Source organism: Chionomys nivalis, chromosome 3 (assembly GCF_950005125.1).
Source record: "Chionomys nivalis chromosome 3, mChiNiv1.1, whole genome shotgun sequence".
Classification (NCBI taxonomy): domain Eukaryota; kingdom Metazoa; phylum Chordata; class Mammalia; order Rodentia; family Cricetidae; genus Chionomys; species Chionomys nivalis.
Genome location: NC_080088.1, coordinates 78,917,257 through 78,937,626, shown reverse-complemented (window position 1 = coordinate 78,937,626; position 20,370 = coordinate 78,917,257). Strand labels below are relative to the sequence as shown.

Below are 20,370 nucleotides of genomic sequence, written 5' to 3'. Positions count from 1 at the left end.
CATAGCAGCATTGTTTGTAATAGCCAGAACCTGGAAACAACCTAGATGCCCTTTAATGGAAGAATGGATGAAGAATGTATGGAATATATACATATTAGAGTACTACTCAGCAGTAAAAAACAATGACTTCTTGAATTTTGCATACAAATGGACGGAAATAGAAAACACTATCCTGAGTGTGTTAAGCCAGACCCAAAAAGAGGAACATGGGATGTACTCATTCATATTTGGTTTCTAGCCATAAATAAAGGACATTGAGACTATATTTCATGATCCTTGAGAAGCTAAATAAGAAGGTGAACCCAAAGAAAAACATATAAGCATCCTCCTGAATATTAACCTTCATCAGGCGATGAAAGAAGACAGAGGCAGAGACCCACATTGGAGCACCCGACTGAAGTCTCACGATCCAAAGGAGGAGCAGAAGGAGAGAGAGCACGAGCAAGGAACTCAGGACTGCGAGGGGTGCACCCACACACTGAGACAATGGGGATGTTCTATCGGGAAGTCACCAAGGCCAGCTGGCCGGGATCTGAAAAAGCATGGGACAAAACCGGACCCGCTGAACATAGCGGACAATGAGGACTACTGAGAACTCATGAACAATGGCAGTGGGTTTTTGATCCTATTGCACGTACTGACTTTTTGGGAGCCTATGTAGTTTGGATGCTCACCTTATTAGACCTGGATGGAGGTGGGTGGTCCTTGGACCTCCCACAGGGCATGGAACCCTGATTGCTCTTTGGGCTGACGAGGGAGGAAGACTTGATTGGGGGAGGCGGAGGGAAATGGGAGGCAGTGGCAGGGAAGAGGCAGAAATCTTTAAGAAATAAATTAATTAATTAAAAAAATTAAAAATTAAAAAAAATAAAAAAAGAAAGAATAGCTTTGTTAGAGGATGTCTATCACTAAGGGTGGGCTTTAAGAATTTATAATCTCACCCAATTCCAATTTATACTCTCTCTTCCTGCATCAGATAGATATATGATCAGGTAGCTTCTTGCCCCTGTTCTCTGTTTTGTCACTACTCTACCATTCCAGACATACCGTCTGGAACTACAAGTCAAAGTAAACTGTCTCCTCTATAGATTCTTAGGTCATAATGTTTTATCACAGCCACAGGAAAATAACTAATACAGTGATCAGCAGCAGAGCTAGCCTTTGTGACTTGTGAGATACTTGAAACCTTCCTAGTCAGCTGAGCCCAAAGTAACAATCTTCTGGGTGTATTCTCTCCTACTCATGAGGCATGTTGTAAAGCTCATCAATAGCTTTTTTTTTTTACTGTCTCGAAGTTACTTTTATAAACTTGTAGGATAATCAAGTTCCAAACTAATCAAACGGCGGGGAGAGAATACGCAAATTAACAAAATCAGAAATGAAAAGGGAGACATAACCACAGACACAGACGAAATTCAGAGAATCATTAGATCTTACTACAAAAACCTGTATGCCACAAAATTGGAAAATGTAAAAGAAATGGACACTTTTTTAGATAAGTACCATATACCAAAGTTAAACCAGGACCAGGTGAACAATCTAAATAGACCTGTTAGTCGCGAAGAATTAGAAGTTGTTATAAAAAACCTCCCCACCAAAAAAAGCCCAGATCCAGACGGCTTCAATGCAGAATTCTACCAGAACTTCCAAGAAGACCTAATACCTATACTCCTTAATGTATTTCACAATATTGAAACAGAGAAGTCATTGGCAAATTCCTTTTATGAAGCTGAAGTTACTCTGATACCAAAACCACACAAAGACACAACCAAGAAAGAGAACTACAGGCCAATCTTACTCATGAACATCGACGCAAAAATACTCAATAAAATACTGGCAAACCAAATCCAAGAACACATTAGAAAAATTATCCATTATGATCAAGTAGGCTTCATCCCAGAGATGCAGGGCTGGTTCAACATACGAAAATCTATCAATGTAATCCATCATATAAATAATCTGAAAGAAAAAAACCATATGATCATTTCATTAGACGCTGAAAAAGCATTTGACAAAATTCAACATCCCTTTATGATAAAGGTCTTAGAGAGATTAGGAATACAAGGGTCATTCCTAAATATAATAAAAGCTATTTATAGCAAGCCGTCAGCTAACATCAAATTAAATGGAGAGAAACTCAAAGCTATTCCACTAAAATCAGGAACACGACAAGGTTGTCCACTCTCTCCATACCTCTTTAATATAGTGCTTGAAATTCTAGCAATAGCAATAAGACAACATAAGGGGATCAAAGGGATTCAAATTGGAAAGGAAGAAGTTAAACTTTCATTATTTGCAGACGATATGATAGTGTACATAAGCGACCCCAAAAACTCCAGCAAAGAACTCCTTCAGCTGATAAACACCTTTAGTAGCGTTGCAGGATACAAGATCAATTCCAAAAAATCAGTTGCCCTCCTATACACAAAGGATAAGGAAGCAGGGATGGAAATCAGAGAAACATCACCCTTCACGATAGCCACAAATAGCATAAAATATCTTGGGGTAACTCTAACCAAAGAAGTAAAGGATCTATTTGACAAGAACTTTAAGTCAATGAAGAAAGAAATTGAGGAGGATACTATAATTATATAATAAAACCATTTTGCAGCAGGATATCTTACAACCATTGCTTTCTGCTCCAAAAAATTGGTTTAATTGGCCTTGGACAGCTAAAGGTATAATAAAATAAAAATGGTAGAGAGATCTAATACATCATAAATAATGAATGTGTGTGTGTTAAATATACTCATTGTGATATTATAGAAAATCCTTACATGGTTTCCTGATGAGAATAGGAAGTTTTCAAAGACAATTGCATGGCATCTAGAAAAGACTAAACTACAGAGACAGTGAATAAGTCAGTGGTTGACACAGTTTAAGACAAGGGAGGAATGCGCAGAGGTGCATAGGTAGACTACAGAGGAGTTTGGGGAATAATAAAACTACTCTAAATGTGGTTATATTGGTGGGCATATACCTTTATAGATCTATAAAAGCATAATGTGTACAATACCAATACTTTAAACAGCTCTAGAGGATAAGCTTATGTCAAGAGGAGTTCATCAGTTTTTTTGTTTGTTTGTTTGTTTGTTTGTTTTTTTTCTTTGGTTTTTCGAGACAGAGTTTCTCTGTGGTCTTGGAGCCTGTCCTGGAACTAGCTCTTGTAGACCAGGCTGGTCTCGAACTCACAGAGATCCGCCTGCCTCTGCCTCCCAAGTGCTGGGATTAAAGGCGTGCACCACCACCACCCGGCGAGTTCATCAGTTGTAACAAATGTTCTACCTTAGTGTGGGATATTGATAATGGGAAAAGTTGTGCATGTTCATTTTATACAGAAAAGAAAGTTACTTCTGACAGGTCTGGAGTCTGGTAATTCCAAAATAAAGAGTGACAAATCTAGCAAGGGCCTTTTGTTTCAGGAGATCCAGCAGAGAGGGTGAGGCACAGAATGAACGTGCTGGACAGAGATGCTTTTATAACAGGCCACTTCCTCCACAGCCCATTAATCTACTAACCATGAATGGATTACTCTATCTTCCAGGGCAAAGCCCTCTTGCCTTAGCAGTTGATAATGGCCCCATCTGGCCCCACCCCTACTACCTCTAAATAGGAAGTAAATTTCACCATGTGCTTTGGTGAAGACACACAAGACATGGCACTTCTAGAAATGAAGTATGTCTGGGTGGGAATGGGGAATATAGACACCTATACACTACTCTCAAGTAGTATCCATATTCTTTACACAGGCTACACTGATCACACACAGCCTTATACAATGGTGGTCACCAGGTTCCGTAACATTATGCAGTCACAGACATACTACACTTTACTTGAGATACTTATACTCACACAGGTGGCACTTCCTCCCCGCCATGGTAATGGGCCAGCGCTTTGCTCATTTCTATTCATTTTCCATGCATTTGTAAGCTCACTATAATATGTCCCTCCACAGATTTTCCCATATTCAATTTTGTTCACTGCCTCTCTCCAAGTCTCTTGTCTCCCCGTAGAGGACTGGAAGGAATAATTGTGCTCAAATAAGTTGATTTCAGAAAATAATGTCAATGCTAGCAAGTAGTCAGTACTGCCTGTGTTATATATACTTATGGAAAGATTCTACATTAATCTTGTTTTATAAAACCCTATAGAATTGGTTTTGTTAGCCCTTAATTAATTATATACAGATTAGTGAAAACACAGATTGAGAGACTTTGCTAAGGCTACCCAGAAAGGGTTAATGGAGATGACTTTTGACCACAGGAGTCTAACCCACATTTTTTTCCTTCATTTGTGTTCAGGTATACTTCACAAATAGAAAAGAATATACTTAAAGCACACAATGTAATACATAGATATATTTACATGTTGTGAAATGTATTGCTGCAGCCAAGTGAATTAACAAGCCTGCCATCTCATCTTAAACAGTTATATTCTGAATGTCATGAGAACACTAAGATCCCCTCTCATAACAAATTTTAAGGCCTCAGAATTAACCACAATCACCACTATATATACTCAATCTTCAGAATTTACACTGATTTCACTTAACTGAGTCTTTGTGCCCTTTAGCAAGCATTTTGGCAACCACTACTGCATTCTCTGCCTCCTAGAGTCTCACTTTTCTAGATACAACGTACAAGAATCTATTGTGCCTGGTAAATATCATTTTTCACAATATCCTTGTTGGAAACAGACAACTGGGAAGGGTCAGTTAAAATTTAAACAGCATGGTACTCATATGAACATCCAGCATGAACAAAGAAAGCTAACCATGGATATCTGGGGACTGTGCATCTAAACAAAATGACTGATATTGGAGGTCCCTGAAACCCAAAAGTAAACAGTGATGCAACCTATTATAGAAGTATTTTTGGAAGACTGCCACTTTTGTGCATTTTGTATAAATATGCCCTTGCGGGCAGAGGCCTCAACATTTGCCTGAATCTTTTCCTCACCATAGTGCCTGTGTCTGTAATGCAGTGTTGAGGCGTTTGTGTGCATCTATGCCTTTCTGCAGAATGCCTGTGTGAACCTAGGTGCCTGTCTAGCAGCAGATGTGCTGCTCAAGAAAGTTTGCCTTTATCCTCCAATAGCTCCTCATAGATAACCATGACTATAGACCTCTCCTGGCACCGGAACTTGGAACTCACAGCCCTCCAACTCCATTCCTGTGGTGACAAAGCAGGGCACCCTGTTTATAACTGACTAGTGTTTTCTTCACGTGTACATCCCTATGGTAGTTTGAGTGAGAATGGCTCTCATGGGTTCATTGTTTAAATGCTCGGTTTCTGGTTTGTGGAACTGTTGGGAAAGATTATATCTTTTGGCCTCTGGCTTGTGGATCTAGATGTAAACTCTCAGCAACTGCTCCAGTGCCATACCTGCCTGTCTGATCCCATACTCCACACCATGATGGTCATGTGTTCTTAACCCTCTAAAACTGTAAGTCTCAATAAACTCTTTCTTTTATAGGTGTGTAGCACATGGTTTCTTATTACAGAATAGAAAAACAACTAAAATAAGCCCACATGTTCCTTGTCTATTTAATCCATCAACATTCTAGCAAACTCCATAAGGAGCCTTTTAGATGCCCATCTTCCTCTAGAAGTAGACTGGTGCTGCCAGGAGCAAATGGGTCTCATTGTCATGAAAAGTTCTAAATTATTAAAACATTTTAAATGCCATATTCTGAAGGTCTCTGAAAGATTTGAAGAATACCTATCTTAGTGAAATATATCTCTATGTATTTAGAAAACCTAACTAACATGACTAGAAACTTGACTATTATAGATAACAACTTATTAACCTGTATTTCTTACATTATATTTTTAAAAGAGCTGCACAAACACAATACCTTAATCAAGAGCAGAAATATATATATATATATCAAAATGATCTTAAATTTTTATCAATAAACCAAGATCCATACCAATGCAAAGTATCCATCTCTATATCATATTCCCCCGTTAAATGTAAGGAAACATTTATAAACAATCATTTAGGGAATTTGGGTGTAGTCCTCTCCAAACTGCTTCCTGCTTTTTGTTGGGTTAAGTAATTTTGGGGGCTGTTCATGACAACCTTTCAAGGGGTCTTGGTCCATCAAACTACATTAGTCTCAAGGATTCCACAGGTTCTCATCCTCTGTGGAAACCAAAGAAGAACCTCTTTTCTAAACCAACATATCCTTAGACACAAATTTCAAAGACAAGATATATATGCATGCTCTGCGACAATGGTCTGTATCCTGTCAATTATATTTTAAATAAACACTGATTGGCCAGTATCCAGGCAGGAACTAGAAGTGAGGTGATGAGAACAGGAGAGTTCTGGAAAGAAGAAAGCTTATTCTGCAGTCATGACCCAGCCACTGAAGAAGTAAGATGTAACTGCCTTGCCGAATAAGGTACCAAGCCATGTGGCTAACTTAGACAAGAATAATAGGCTAATATAAGTTATAAGAGTTAATAAGAAGCCTGAGATAGTGGGTCAATCAGTTTATAACCTAATGTAGAACTCTGTGTGATTTCTTTGGGACTTAACGATTGTTGGGACCAGGCTGAACAGAAAACTCAGTCAATATATATACATAACATACATGTATATATATATAAATGTGGCGGCATAAATGAATGTAGACAGATTATATAGATATATATAGCTTTAATAAGGAAATAGACTTACAGGACCACAGGTTCCCGCGGAGCATTGGAAAAGCGGAGCAAAAGAAAAAGGGGGCTGCTGGGCTCACGCCCGGCAGATTTATCCGTAAACATTAGCCCGAGGCATCTTTCTATCTGTTGTTTCATTGGTTAAGTAATAAAAAAAACTGCTTGGCCTCTGATAGGACAGAAAATTAGGTAGGAGGAGTAAACAGAACAAAATGCTGGGAGAAAGAAGCCGAGCCAAGGAGTCGCCATGATTTGCCCACCAGACACAGACGCAGGTTAAGATCTCCCTGGTAAGCCACCAGATCGTGGTGCTACACAAAATATTAAAAATGGGTTAATCTAGATATGAGAGCTAGCCAGTAAGAGGCTGGAGCTAATGGGCCAAGCAGTGTTTAAAAGAATACAGTTTCCGTGTAATTATTTCGGGGCATAAGCCATGCGGGCGGCCGGGTGCCGGGGATGCAGCCCTGCCGTTCATATTACAACATATATATATACATACATATATATATATATATTATATGTGTGTGTATTGGTTTAGCTTAGCAGACCTACAATAAAATGTCTCTCTGTACTTATTTCCTTCACAGTCAGAAAATTTAAAGAAAATACAATAATAAACAAAATCCAGACTTTTTGTGTATATTCCATCTTTAAATGGCTTATTTTTTTACTCTATTACTTTTTCTAAAAATTTAATATTTATTTTATTATCTTTACTCCTTTAATCTATGACTTTCTGTATTCTTTTATATTACATTTACTGTCTCTTTACTCTTTTTCTTCTCTCTCCCAAGCCTGCATACATTTTTTTAAAACACATTGTGTCTTGTTTAGAGGTCTTTTATGTCTGAATGTGTACAATTGTGTGTCTGAAATCCTTTTCTATCCAGGAGTGCTCCTTAAAATGCTAAGTGTTACTAAGACTGCTTTGCCTTTTGGCTCTGCCCAGTCCAACATGGCAGAAGTCCATTCACTGCCTCTGAGACTGCTGGGTGGGAACCACGCTCATCACCTCAACTCTGGTAACAAGTTGACCCATGCTACCACCAAGTAACTTGCATCACGCTGACCACAAAACCCCATTCAAGTGCTCAGCCTCCTGAAAGAGCCAGAGTTTGTGCTGGCAGCACAAATCAGGAAGCTGCCTTTTGAAACCATGACGTTTTCTGCTTTTGTTTTTTTGCTACTGCTAAATCAGGAATATCTCTCTTAAAGGAGCTGCAGCCACCAAACAGAACTCATCAAAAAAAAAAATGCAGCTAAACTTTGTTTTTCAGTGTCTAGAATTTCTTACCAAGCCCTCTCAGGTTTTATGTGGATTTAGCTAGCACATGTTGGCACGCCAGTCTGAGGTAGGAGGCTGTTTGTTTGTTCCTGGTGCTTCCCAGACCATGAAATAATCACATAAAAACTATATTATTTGCAATACTGTTTGGCCAAAAGCTTAAGTGGATTTCTGACTTACTTATTTCTGTTAATCTGTATTGCCACGTGGCTGTGGCTTACCGGGTGAAGTTCCTTCTGGTGTCTGTATCTGGTGAAGCTACATAGCTGTTCTGACTCTGCCTTCTTTCTCCCAGAATTCAGTTTAGTTTTCCCCACTAGCTCTACTATTATCACAGGCCAATCTAGATTCTTTATTCATTATCTAATAAAAGCAATGCATATACAGAAGACCTTCATACATCATTTCTTCTGAAAAATATATCATAAATACCACTAGTAATTATCTGACTATTGTACCCTCTTTGTCTTCCTATCATGGATGCTCTTATTTTATGCATTTTTCAGACTGGGGTATTCAGGCACTGATATGGCTAGGTAACTAACTGGTTGAAAGTATCCCAGCTAATATAGGAGAAATTTTGTTTCCATGACTGAAATGCCAAGCTCAGTGGGAAGGATGTGAAATGCGAAAATTGTAGAGAAAAGCTATGCTAACAGATGAGACACTGGTTGAGACCACAAGCTCCTCTTTCTCGGCAATCACAGCTATCATGCGCTGTTTGGAAGGTGGCTACTTGCCTTGGCTTTGACACTTTTATCCACATGCATGATGCTTCAGCTTCTTCTCTAGGGATCATACTAAACTATACACCAACTCAACCCGAAATAAGCTGGGTCATTGACAACTTCCCCATGAGGTCCCCAAGTAATAATAATCGTGTGCCAAACACTAAAAGGTATTTTGGAAAGGGATTCTTTGTAGCAAGCATGGTCTCATGAAACAAAGATTTTGCAATTGGCTGTGGTACAAGATGTGAGGGTCTGCTCATAACATCCTGTCAAAATGTATCTGCTCCTCCAGATCCAGGTGTTAACCATGATAACACAGTTTAAGTACCTCCTCTTCTGAGAGACACACCTGTATTTCAGTGATCCTTGGTTAGGAACACCAGTTCTCTTTGTGGAACACTCTGATACTCAGCCTGCAAGTATGAAATCCCGAGAAGGAATATCAAGGCTTACTTTTATTTTACAAGACAAAGTTTGTTTGCTGAAAGTATTTTAGGTTCTGTTAAGAATCAGAAGAACCCTCAAGAGCCCCCAAGGAGCTTAAATTGGACTGAATCTGACAGTCTACCACCATGGTCTAGTTGGTAACCTCAGCTGTTGGTGAAACAGAGGCCAGAACGAAGCAAAACACCCCAAACGCTGGCTAGAAGAAACTGACATGAAAAGTCCTTAGTGTAATCAGGGTGTGGAATCCAGCTGCAGGATAGAAGAGTGAATGAAAGAGCAGGAAGATCAGCCTGCTGCCCAACGATGACCAAGGATGATCATGGTGACGAGATCTCTAGTGGAGAGTAGCTAAGTGCAAAGGTGGTCATTTGTCAATACAGCAACCACAAAGTAGCAAGAAACTCCCTTCAACAACTAAATGTCAGCTTCCCTGGCACTGCAGGCGGCAGTAGACTACTGACCCAATGGAGAAGGTCAAAGGACTCAGTGTTCTTGCCTCCCCATCCAAGTTGGATGGCTATTCTCTGGCAGGTCTCATTCTAAACCTTATTTGCATGCAGGCACATTAGCTAACCAGGGCCACAGTTGCTTCTATATAACAGAGTGGGGGAACTGTGGGGATTCAGATTCCTGGGGTCAGAGGAGTAAGAGAAAGAAGATAATAAAGCCCTGCTCCTGGTCAGCCTTGGTGCTACTGTTAGCCACCTCCTGCTTCCCAATCTTCAGAGAAGGAAGACAGACCCATAAGGGTGCTCCACATCTGAAGCCTCTGCCTTGGACAGCAACTGATCAGACTCCCTCTGCTCTAGTCTCCAGAACTTGACCTGAGTGAGGATATAGGTAGGGACACTCAAGCTGACATCGGCCTCCAAGACTTTACACTTTGGCTACATGGAAGAGTTCAGCCCTTCAGCTGTCTCTGACCTTTAAGTCTTGCCAAAGACAGAAATCCTCCCATGTGACTCCCATCTGTGACTTTCCTTCTTCACACTTTGTCTGCAGGGAGTGCTGCTTACTAGCATCTGGAGGTGCTTTTGAGCTAAGACACTTGCTGATAGTCTTGCCTGGCCTTCCAATGCCTGCTGAGAGCACAGAGTTGTGAGGCCCACAACCTCTTTCTGCTAACATTCTACTACTAAAGGCCTCAGAATTTGACTTTCCTATCCAAAGTTTTCAAATACAATTCGAAATTGTATCATTTCAATATAATTACACTATTTCTCACTTCCTCTCTTCCTACTCCTTACAGCAGAGCTCTCCCCACCCAAATTCATTAACTCCTCATCTTTGTTCATTGTTGTTTCATATACACACAATCACTATACAAATTCAGCCTACTAAATCCTGTTAGTGTTGCGTGGATGTGTATGTTTCTAAGGCTGTCAACCTGGCACTGGAAAACCTTCCAAGGAGGTTGCTCCCAGAGAAGAATAATCATCCTTCTCTCAACATTTGTTTATTATCTGTAGCTATTCATCTAGATATAGGGATCTGTGGGATTTCCTATCTTTACATTGGGATGTCAATTTAAGTCTACTTAGACAACTGTTAGTTACTGCCAAGATATAAGTGCACTACTGCACCGCAGGAATGTCATGTGTAGAAGGAGCTGCGGGCCGCTTCCCACCGCTAGGCTCCCGGCCACCGGCTAGCTTTACCCAAAATAATTACACGGAAACTGTATTCTTTTAAACACTGCTTGGCCCATTAGCTCTAGCCTTTTACAGGCTAATTCTCACATCTTGATTAACCCATTTCTAATAATCTGTGTAGCACCACGAGGTGGTGGCTTACTGGGAAGGATCTTAACCTGTGTCCATCTTGGAGAGAAGAGCTATAGCGTCTGTCCCACTTCCCTTCTTCCCAGCATTCTGTTCAGTCTACTCCGCCTATCTAAATTCTGCCCTATCAGGCCAAGCAGTTTTCTTTATTAATTAACCAATGAAAGCAACAGATAGATAGAAGACCCACCTGCATCAGTCTTGCCATACTGATCATTGTGTCTCACATTTAAATTGTTACTCCTGCATGAAAAGTAAAGTTTCACTTGCTTTCCCTTTGCTGTATGCACACTCCATTCTTGAAGGGAGGGTGGGACAAGAACCCGAGATAAGAACCCATCATATCATCTTAGCTTATCAATTTACTAAGGTTTGCATTAACTCGTACAAATCTGTTCTAGTAAGAACAATTCATATTGAACACACATAAAGGAAAACATAGTAAGTCTAAGGAATAACTCATCTAGAAGCTACATTGGAGGTTAACTTGCCTAAATAGCTTATTCTTTGCAACCTGATTATGCTATACACAATCTTAAAATTGGTTACAGACACCCCCAAAATCCATTTTAGCTGTATTGTATTATCTGAGTCAATCTAGCCTCTAGCACATCAAATCTTTCATTTGGGGATAGTCAGAATGCCTACTTTAATTTTAAGTTAAATATGCCTCAAGTATTCCTGAACAATTATATATAAACTCCTTTCTTATGATATGTTATCTTCTTTATGAAGAACTATAATTTTATTTTCTTTTACAGTGAATATAGATCAAAAGCTAATAAAAAATTGTTTTTAACTGAAGAGTCTTTGCTGATTTTTGATCTTGACCAGAGAGGGAAAATCAAACTGAAGAATGGAGACATCAGATTGAAACTGTGAATAGTGCTTCCCTAAGGAAAGTTTAAACAATTAAGCCTCCTGCCACACAATTCCCAATGAAAGTCATCTGGATATTCATAGATCAACAAGAGTTAAATGATAAAATGTTCCTTTTCAGAGAAAAATAGTACAAGTGTCATCTTGGAATATTCTAAGAAAGTGTTTGTAATAAGGGTCTTTCTTAGCAAAAATGGAATAATTCAGGGAAAAATAGACATGTATGTGCACATAATGTGTGCATGTATACAGGCAGACTGGAAATACCAACCTAGTACAGGAGAACATAATTAGATTTCAATGGCTACTTAAATAATACAGTACAATTATTTAATAGCATTTAAACCACATAAGGCAACATAGTATTCTCGAAATGACTTTCAGCACATGTGTAAATGATACACAAACATTGTACCTTTTATTACAAGGATGAAAACATAGACTTTGGTGTTTGTCAGGGAGGTAACTGTAGAACTTACCATATAGGCAGGGCAGGAAACAGAGTACAGGCATATGTCTCAGCTATCTTTGCCTACCCGTTGAACACATCACCATTGGATACTCACAGATACATCACATCACATTAGGAGGATAACCTAATCAGATTGATTTTCTCTTGCAACTACACATACACATAGGTATGCATATATACATATGTTTATATATATATACACACATATATATTGAATTGTACTCTATAAATATATGTTCAGTATTGGCCAATTAAAGGTAAAACTTAAGCCATATGTACCATATGCACAGTTACCAAGTTATTTAGATTTCAGTAACTCCTATAGTTAGGGTATAATCTAGGGTATCCTAACTATTTCAAGTTTAACAATATTACCATCATGTTAGTAGTCAGCCTGACATTTTGAAGAGGATACTTGCAATTGTCTCTGATATAGATGCAGTAACTGTCTCTGCCAAATCAACAATTTTAACCTTATGTCAAATTCAAAAAGATCCATCATGCCTGCAAGGTGGACACCCTGGAGTTTAGATTTGTGTAACACTCATTAGAACAAATGTCTATTCTTTCTTTGTACTCATGGTACAACTTTTGGGCACGCTGTCTCCATTAGCTCTGAAAAATGAAGAAAATAACTTTAGGGGCCAACAAAAGCAAACTTTATTCTTATCCTTAGAACTGTAAATTTTTTTGCACATGTTTAAAAACTACAGAGGAATAAAACATTAGCATGGACATCTCACTTCCAATTGGTAAAGCAGATCATCTTCCCCAGACATAGTACTGCATATGTTTGCTATTTTTGCAGAATTTGGAGGTGAAAAATTCCTGCATTGTCTATATCATGATGACAGAAATCCAAGATTCTTGACCAATTTTCAGAGAAAGCAAGAGTGAGAGAAGGGAAGAGAGAAAGGTGGGGAGAGTGAGCAGAACTTATTTTACTTATTTTCTATCCAAAATTATTCTTCTGATCTTCTAGTGAATGAATGAGAAAAAATAATTGTTTAAATCAAAAGTAATGAATGAAATAAATTTTCTCACTTCTTAGCTAAATGGTAAATTACAATTGGAGAATCCCTTGAGTCCTATCCGTATCTATTTTCTCCACTCGGTAACTTTCAAGGTACCAGTGTCCTCAGACTGCTTTTTAAACCTAAATTATTTCACTAAATGTGTTATTAATTAAAACATTGTTTTAAAACAATCTTTATGATTTATTTAACTTTATTTTAAGTGCATTGGTGTGAAGGTATCAGATCCCCTGGAACTGGATTTACAGATAGTTGTGAGCTGCCATGTGGGTGCTGGGAATTGAACCTGGGTCCTCTGGAAGAGCTGTCAGTACTCTTAACTGCTGAGCCATCTCTCTAGTCCAATTAAAATAATCTTTTAATAATAAATTTGTTATTAATTAAAAATATTGTTTTAATTATATATGTGAATGTATTGTGTGTATGTGAGTATGTGTATGTATGTATGCATGTATGTACATATGTATTAAGGAAGGTGCACATTCATGTTTGTGTGTTCGGAAGGTGTACATTTGTTTGCCTTGTGTGTGTGTGTGTTCAGGGAGGTTCACATTCATGTGTATGTATGCATGAAGGCCACTGTGGCCTGAAGAACTCTCAGGAAAACCTCCTCGGGTTTAGTTTTCACCTTCCTCTTGTTTAAGACAGGGTCTCTTGGTTTCCTGTTTTTAGTTTCTGTGTGAGCCAGGCTAGCTGGCCCCTGACTGAGATTACAGGGATTCTCCTGAATCTACCTCCTATCTTGCTATAGAAGTTCTGTAATTAAAGACATAACACTGGCATGGCCCACTTTACATAGGATGTGGGGAGCTAGACTCAATTCCTCATACTTGAGTAGCAAATACTTTACCAACTGAGCCACCTCGCCTGATCCCAGTGTGGTTTCTGAGCGAGAAAGAAAAAGTAGGGACTATAAAGATGGGTTAGCAGACACTTGCTGCTCTGACAAAGAGTTGTGGCATCTCACAACTGCCTGCAACAACTGTCTCAGGGGATTCAACACCCTCTTCTGGACTCCATGGTTACCAGGAATGCATGTGTTGCAGATATACATGCATGTAAAATACTCCTACACATAAAATAAAAATAAATAAATCGTTAAAGAAAAGAAGAAGCAGAGCTGCGCTGAACTGAACAACGTGGGCATACCGTCTGTATGAGGACAGACTGCCAGTCCTCAGGGCCAAGCTCTGTGCTGGGAAAGAAAGCAGCCTGTCCTGACTAGTGCAGGCCACACTGAAGCATACTGGGCTGCAGAACAAGAACTAGGGTGCAGGTGTGTCCCCCAGTTACTGTTAACTTACACAAAGTGGTGTTAAGCCATTTGTGTTTAATTATCAAGGCAAGTCTTTCACTGTTCTTAACAACAACAATTTGAAAAAACAGTGAAGTGCAGATTCGGCAAAACTATACAGACTGAGAAGGTTGTATTTATGTATTTCGGCTGTGTGTGTGTGTATGTGTGTGTGTGTGTGTAACATAGCTCTCAGAGTGGGAGCATGTCAGATTCAGGGAGTTCCTAGCCTTGTATCTGTGTGTCCTAAGATCACATCTCACACTCAACTAACGTTTTCCCTGGAGCAACTCTTAGCCCACTCACCCCTTTCCACACGCATAGAAGAGGGTTTCAAGGAGAAATATACAGACATACACCTCAACAGTTAACAAGGCTGTACTGGTGAGAGGTTTACTCAGACCCTTAACAGTCTACTTTTTAACACCTCACCAACTCATAGACGACACAGCCTTGCCTCTTTTCTTTATGCTGGGTACTAATCAAGGGGTTATTGCTCCTTTAATATTACTTACAAATTGATGAACAAGTTAAAAATAATGAGTATAAGTTAAACTAGTGAAACTCATATCTTCACCATAATTTAAAAATTCCCTTAACATCATTAATGCTCAATGACTCTTCTATAAGTCAAAGAATAATTGAGTGCATGGGTGCAAGTCTTGCCCCTACACCTATAGCCTCTTTTACCCAGCATTTGGAATAATAACCTCAGACTGAGGTTCAGCCAGTGAGTGAAATGAATGTACGCTGCTGTGGGAACTTGAGGGAGCTTTAGCTTTATGGATACCATATTATACTCTGGTGTGGTGAACTGTGTCTTATCCAAGACATTCGGGGAGACCTATGGATATTTAGCAAATTCTTTTGGAAGCTGCATTTGTAGAATGTAGTTTACAAATCACTGAATCAAACAATCCATTTGGAAAATTTTCAGCTGCTGTTTTGTTTAAGGATGGAGCACTCAAACTCAAATTAAGTATAAACTGAATCTAAACATCCCTTCATATAGCGGCTATGCTTTAAGCAAGTCAATCAGATTTTTTTTCAGGCTGTCATGGAGTAGGATAAAAATATCAAATCCTAAGCAGGCAAGTTAAAGCACAGCCTTCCTTTGTTCATGCGATGAAAGATGGCTGTCCTACTGGCAGCTGGCAGTTGACAACATCAATGTACTCTCTTAGTCCAGGGTCTCCCAGAAGCAAACCGAGAGACAAGGATTCCAATATATGTCCTATACTTTAGATGCACTCTCCAGAGAAACAGAGAGGTAACTCAAAAGAGTAAGGATGGAAAATGGATGAAAGAATAAATGAGAGGCCCGGGGGACATAGGTCAGCAGCAGAGCACTTTCGTGGCACGCACGAGACCCTGTGAACGCCGAACACTGCAGAAATAAAGGAGAGTGGAAAAGAGAAGAAAGAAGTGGGTCACCCCAAGGATGTTCCTTCTGAGAGGGAAGGAAGCTGGCATTTATTTCTTCTGTCCTCATTTTCCCAGAATCCTGGGGTGTCCACTTCCATGGTTGTCTGCTTAAGTGTATGGACTGCTAGTTCTGCAGAGGACCCCAGTGGTTCACTGACCCAGAGCAGCAACCCGTCTCGGTCTGCTGTTGCTGGAGATCTGATGCTGAGATTCTTACTGATTTCCTAGATCTGGAAAGAAAGAGATGTGTCATTGGCTGGGTCAATCTCTGTGTAAAAGTCTTTTATCTCAGTCATGGCACCCTTGCAGATTCCCTCCCGCTCCAGTTGGTGATGCTCTTCCAGGTTATTTCTACCTATGTCCTTGCCGTTTGTTGACCAACCCAACACAGGACAGTAGGGCCGAGCATCCAGTACCTGAAAACAATGATGGTTTGTATATACTGCCACCACCCTTCAAGGCAGGGTGAACAACTCTTCTATGACTCCAGAAGACACATTTACTTCATTTTTATTCCATCTGTGATGTCACTGTTTTCCTCACCAGTAGATAATAAAAATAAGGATATTTGTGACAGATTTATAGGAAATGTCAGGTTTTTACCGTATCAGGTAAAACAAGACAACGCCACAGGAGTAAAGGATAGATTGTATAGTCATAAACTCCTTTCTAAAGATATAAAATTAGAGACTCACAGAAGTTATTTAGGTGACTCATGCATTAACCTAAATAATAGAAGTTATTGACCACTACACTCACCCACAGTTCCTTCTAAAGGAGAAATTACATCAAGTTTTATCAAGTTTTTTAGAGAATAGAATAGCAACTAGCTCCCCTAACCAAGGAAGCATAAATTCATACCAAATCAAGAACGTATTTCCAGAGACAAATCTGTATACTGTAGATATGGCTGCAGGATTTTTAACAGTCTGTGTGCTTCCTTCAAAACATGGTTTTCTCTGTTACTCTCATCATTTGAAACTTTAAACTTCCTACCTGGGATATTTATTGGGGGTTCTTTGACCAGGGGAATCAGATTACTACAACCTATCAATTGAGTTTCCTTGGCCTAGGTTTTGAACACATTTAAAGTATTGCAATTCTTTCTCAGATTATCTAAACATCCCCTAATATGCCATTAAGATCAAGATTTAATGATACTGCCAACCTGAACTTTCTTAGACCACACAACAAAGCTGAAGAGAGATTAGAACCCTTATGAAAAGCCCTGAACTGGGCCCAGCACCACTGATAGTCTTCCACTGAAAACTTCTCATGGAACCTCGCTTTCAGTTTCTCTTAGAGAGCACAGCTTGTATCAAGGGATTTTTTTTTTCTGAGTTCAGACTGATTCCCAAATACTCATGGAAATCCCAAAGCAAATGTCTACCCTTTGCTGGTCTCTGTATATATTGTGTTGTTTGTACAAAGTCTCTCTAATACTTCTCCTTTCTTTGTGCATACCCTACCTGTTTCACTAACAATGCCTCTGTCTTCCCGATCATGCATGGTTGACAAATTAAAACGCAACCCACATTGGTCCAGGTGCTAGGCCATGAAGATAGCTGTCCTGCCACCATTTTCTCTCTCTTATGAAAGTATCTTAATTCCTGGTAATTGATTAGCATGTAATTATTGATTTTTTTTAAATTTAAAAATACAGGACTTTGCCTTCAAAAGATAAATGCAAGCAGATCTTTTTGGGTGGTGTGGACAAGAGGACCCAGTTTTGGCGCTACTTTGCAGGGAACCTGGCATCAGGTGGTGCCGCTGGGGCCACATCTTTGTGCTTTGTGTACCCCCTTGATTTTGCCCGTACCCGTCTAGCAGCTGATGTGGGCAAAGCTGGAGCTGAAAGGGAATCCAAAGGCCTTGGTGACTGCCTGGTTAAGATCTACAAATCTGATGGGATTAGGGGCCTGTACCAAGGCTTTAATGTGTCAGTCCAGGGCATTATCATCTACCGAGCTGCCTACTTTGGCATCTATGACACTGCATCTATGACACTTCCAGATCCCAAGAACACTCACATCTTCATCAGCTGGATGATTGCACAGTCTGTCACCGCTGTCGCTGGCTTGACTTCCTATCTCTTTGACACGGTTCGCCGTCGTATGATGATGCAGTCAGGACGCAAAGGAACTGACATCATGTACACAGGCAAGATCGACTGCTGGAGGAAGATTGCTCGTGACAAAGGAAGCAAGGCCTTTTTCAAGGGTGCATGGTCCAGCGTTCTCAGGGGCATGGGTGGTGCCTTTGTGCTTGTCTTGTATGATGAGATCAAGAAGTACACATAATTATGTCGTAGATGTCCTCCCCGAGAACAGGCATGTTGTATATAATACACCATATCTTGAACATTCTGGACAGATTCTCTGGGCTTGTCTGTTTTATCAATGGCAACTATTTACCAGTTGAAAAGTGGGAAGCAATAATATTCATCTGACCAGTTTTCTCTTAAAGCCATTTCCATAATGACAATAATGATGGAACTCAATTATATTTTTTATTTCAGTCACTCCTGATAATAAAAATTGAGGAAATAAAAAATATCTAAAGACAAAAAAAAAAATACAGGACTGAAGAGAATGGCTTAGAGCTTCCTCTTGCAGAGGAACCTAGATCCACATGGCACACAACTATTTGCAACTCTTGTTCCAGGGAATCCAATGCTCTCCTCTGGTCTCTGGGAGCTCCTACACAAACTTGGTACATATAAATCTATGCAATACACACACACACACGTAAAAATAATAAACAAATGAGTCTTTAAAAACTTAGGGTACAGCATTAATAGAAGGACACGACAAATTGATTTAGCTGCAAGTGTCTGTCTCACACAGGTGCCACATTCAGAGGGATTAAATGATTTCAAATGCGTTGGCTTAACAATATGCCCCAACCATAGACTCTTACATTGGAACACCTTTGGTCAAAGTCTCCAAAAGATAATTATAAGAAAAACACGTTAGTCCACACTCACGTGTGTCTTGCTCTTTCCCACAGCCCACTAGACTTTTACTTTTAAACACATGCTACTCTGAAATGGTGGTTGGGGAATTAAGTAAATCATCAGATGTATAAACACCTTTGTTAGGTAACTTGATCCTACAAATCAAACCTTTGTTTGTTGATTCATGGGGTTATGAGAGATAACTCCTATATTTTCCAGACAGCATTTCCTAAAAAAGTGATTACCTCTGCTGTAGTGCTGGGCGTGAATCTCTGTGGAAATATTTGTGGATATTTCCACTCTGTGATGACTTTTATTTTATTTTTTTCACCTTTTATTTTTTTTTATTAATTAATTTATTTAATTATTAAAGATTTCTGCCTCTTCCCCGCCACCACCTCCCATTCCCTCCCCCTCCCGCAATCAAGTCTTCCTTCCTCCTCAGCCCAAAGAGCAAGCAGGTTTCTCTGCCCTGTGGGAGGTCCAAGGACCACCCACCTCCATCCAGGTCTATTAAGGTGAGCATCCAAACTACCTGGGCTCCCACAAAGCCATTACGTGCAATAGGATCAAGAACCCATTGCCGATTTGAATCCCTTTGATCCCCTTATGTTGTCTTATTGCTATTGCTAGAATTTCAAGCACTATATTAAAGAGGTATGGAGAGAGTGGACAACCTTGTCGTGTTCCTGATTTTAGTGGAATAGCTTTGAGTTTCTCTCCATTTAATTTGATGTTAGCTGACGGCTTGCTATAAATTGCTTTTATTATATTTAGGAATGACCCTTGTATTCCTAATCTCTCTAAGACCTTTATCATAAAGGGATGTTGAATTTTGTCAAATGCTTTTTCCGCATCTAATGAAATGATCATATGGTTTTTTTCTTTCAGATTATTTATATGATGGATTACATTGATAGATTTTCGTATGTTGAACCAGCCCTGCATCTCTGGGATGAAGCCTACTTGATCATAATGGATAATTTTTCTAATGTGTTCTTGGATTCGGTTTGCCAGTATTTTATTGAGTATTTTTGCGTCGATGTTCATGAGTGAGATTGGCCTGTAGTTCTCTTTCTTGGTTGTGTCTTTGTGTGGTTTTGGTATCAGAGTAACTTCAGCTTCATAAAAGGAATTTGGCAATGACTTCTCTGTTTCAATATTGTGAAATACATTAAGGAGTATAGGTATTAGGTCTTCTTGGAAGTTCTGGTAGAATTCTGCATTAAAGCCGTCTGGACCTGGGCTTTTTTTGGTGGGAAGGTTTTTTATAACAACTTCTAATTCTTCGCGACTAACAGGTCTATTTAGATTGTTCACCTGGTCCTGGTTTAACTTTGGTATATGGTACTTATCTAAAAAAGTGTCCATTTCTTTTACATTTTCCAA

The 20,370-nt window shown here is 39.4% G+C and overlaps 1 protein-coding gene across 1 annotated transcript; it reads left to right on the top strand.

The window, feature by feature from the left end:
- Nucleotides 1–9,443: 9,443 nt before the first annotated feature.
- On the top strand, nucleotides 9,444–18,330 carry LOC130871331 (ADP/ATP translocase 2-like). Its single transcript, XM_057764681.1, has 2 exons — nucleotides 9,444–9,484; nucleotides 17,689–18,330. The coding sequence occupies exons 1-2, from the start codon at nucleotides 9,444–9,446 to the stop codon at nucleotides 18,323–18,325; spliced, it is 678 nt and encodes a 225-aa protein (XP_057620664.1). The 3' UTR covers nucleotides 18,326–18,330.
- Nucleotides 18,331–20,370: the final 2,040 nt, after the last annotated feature.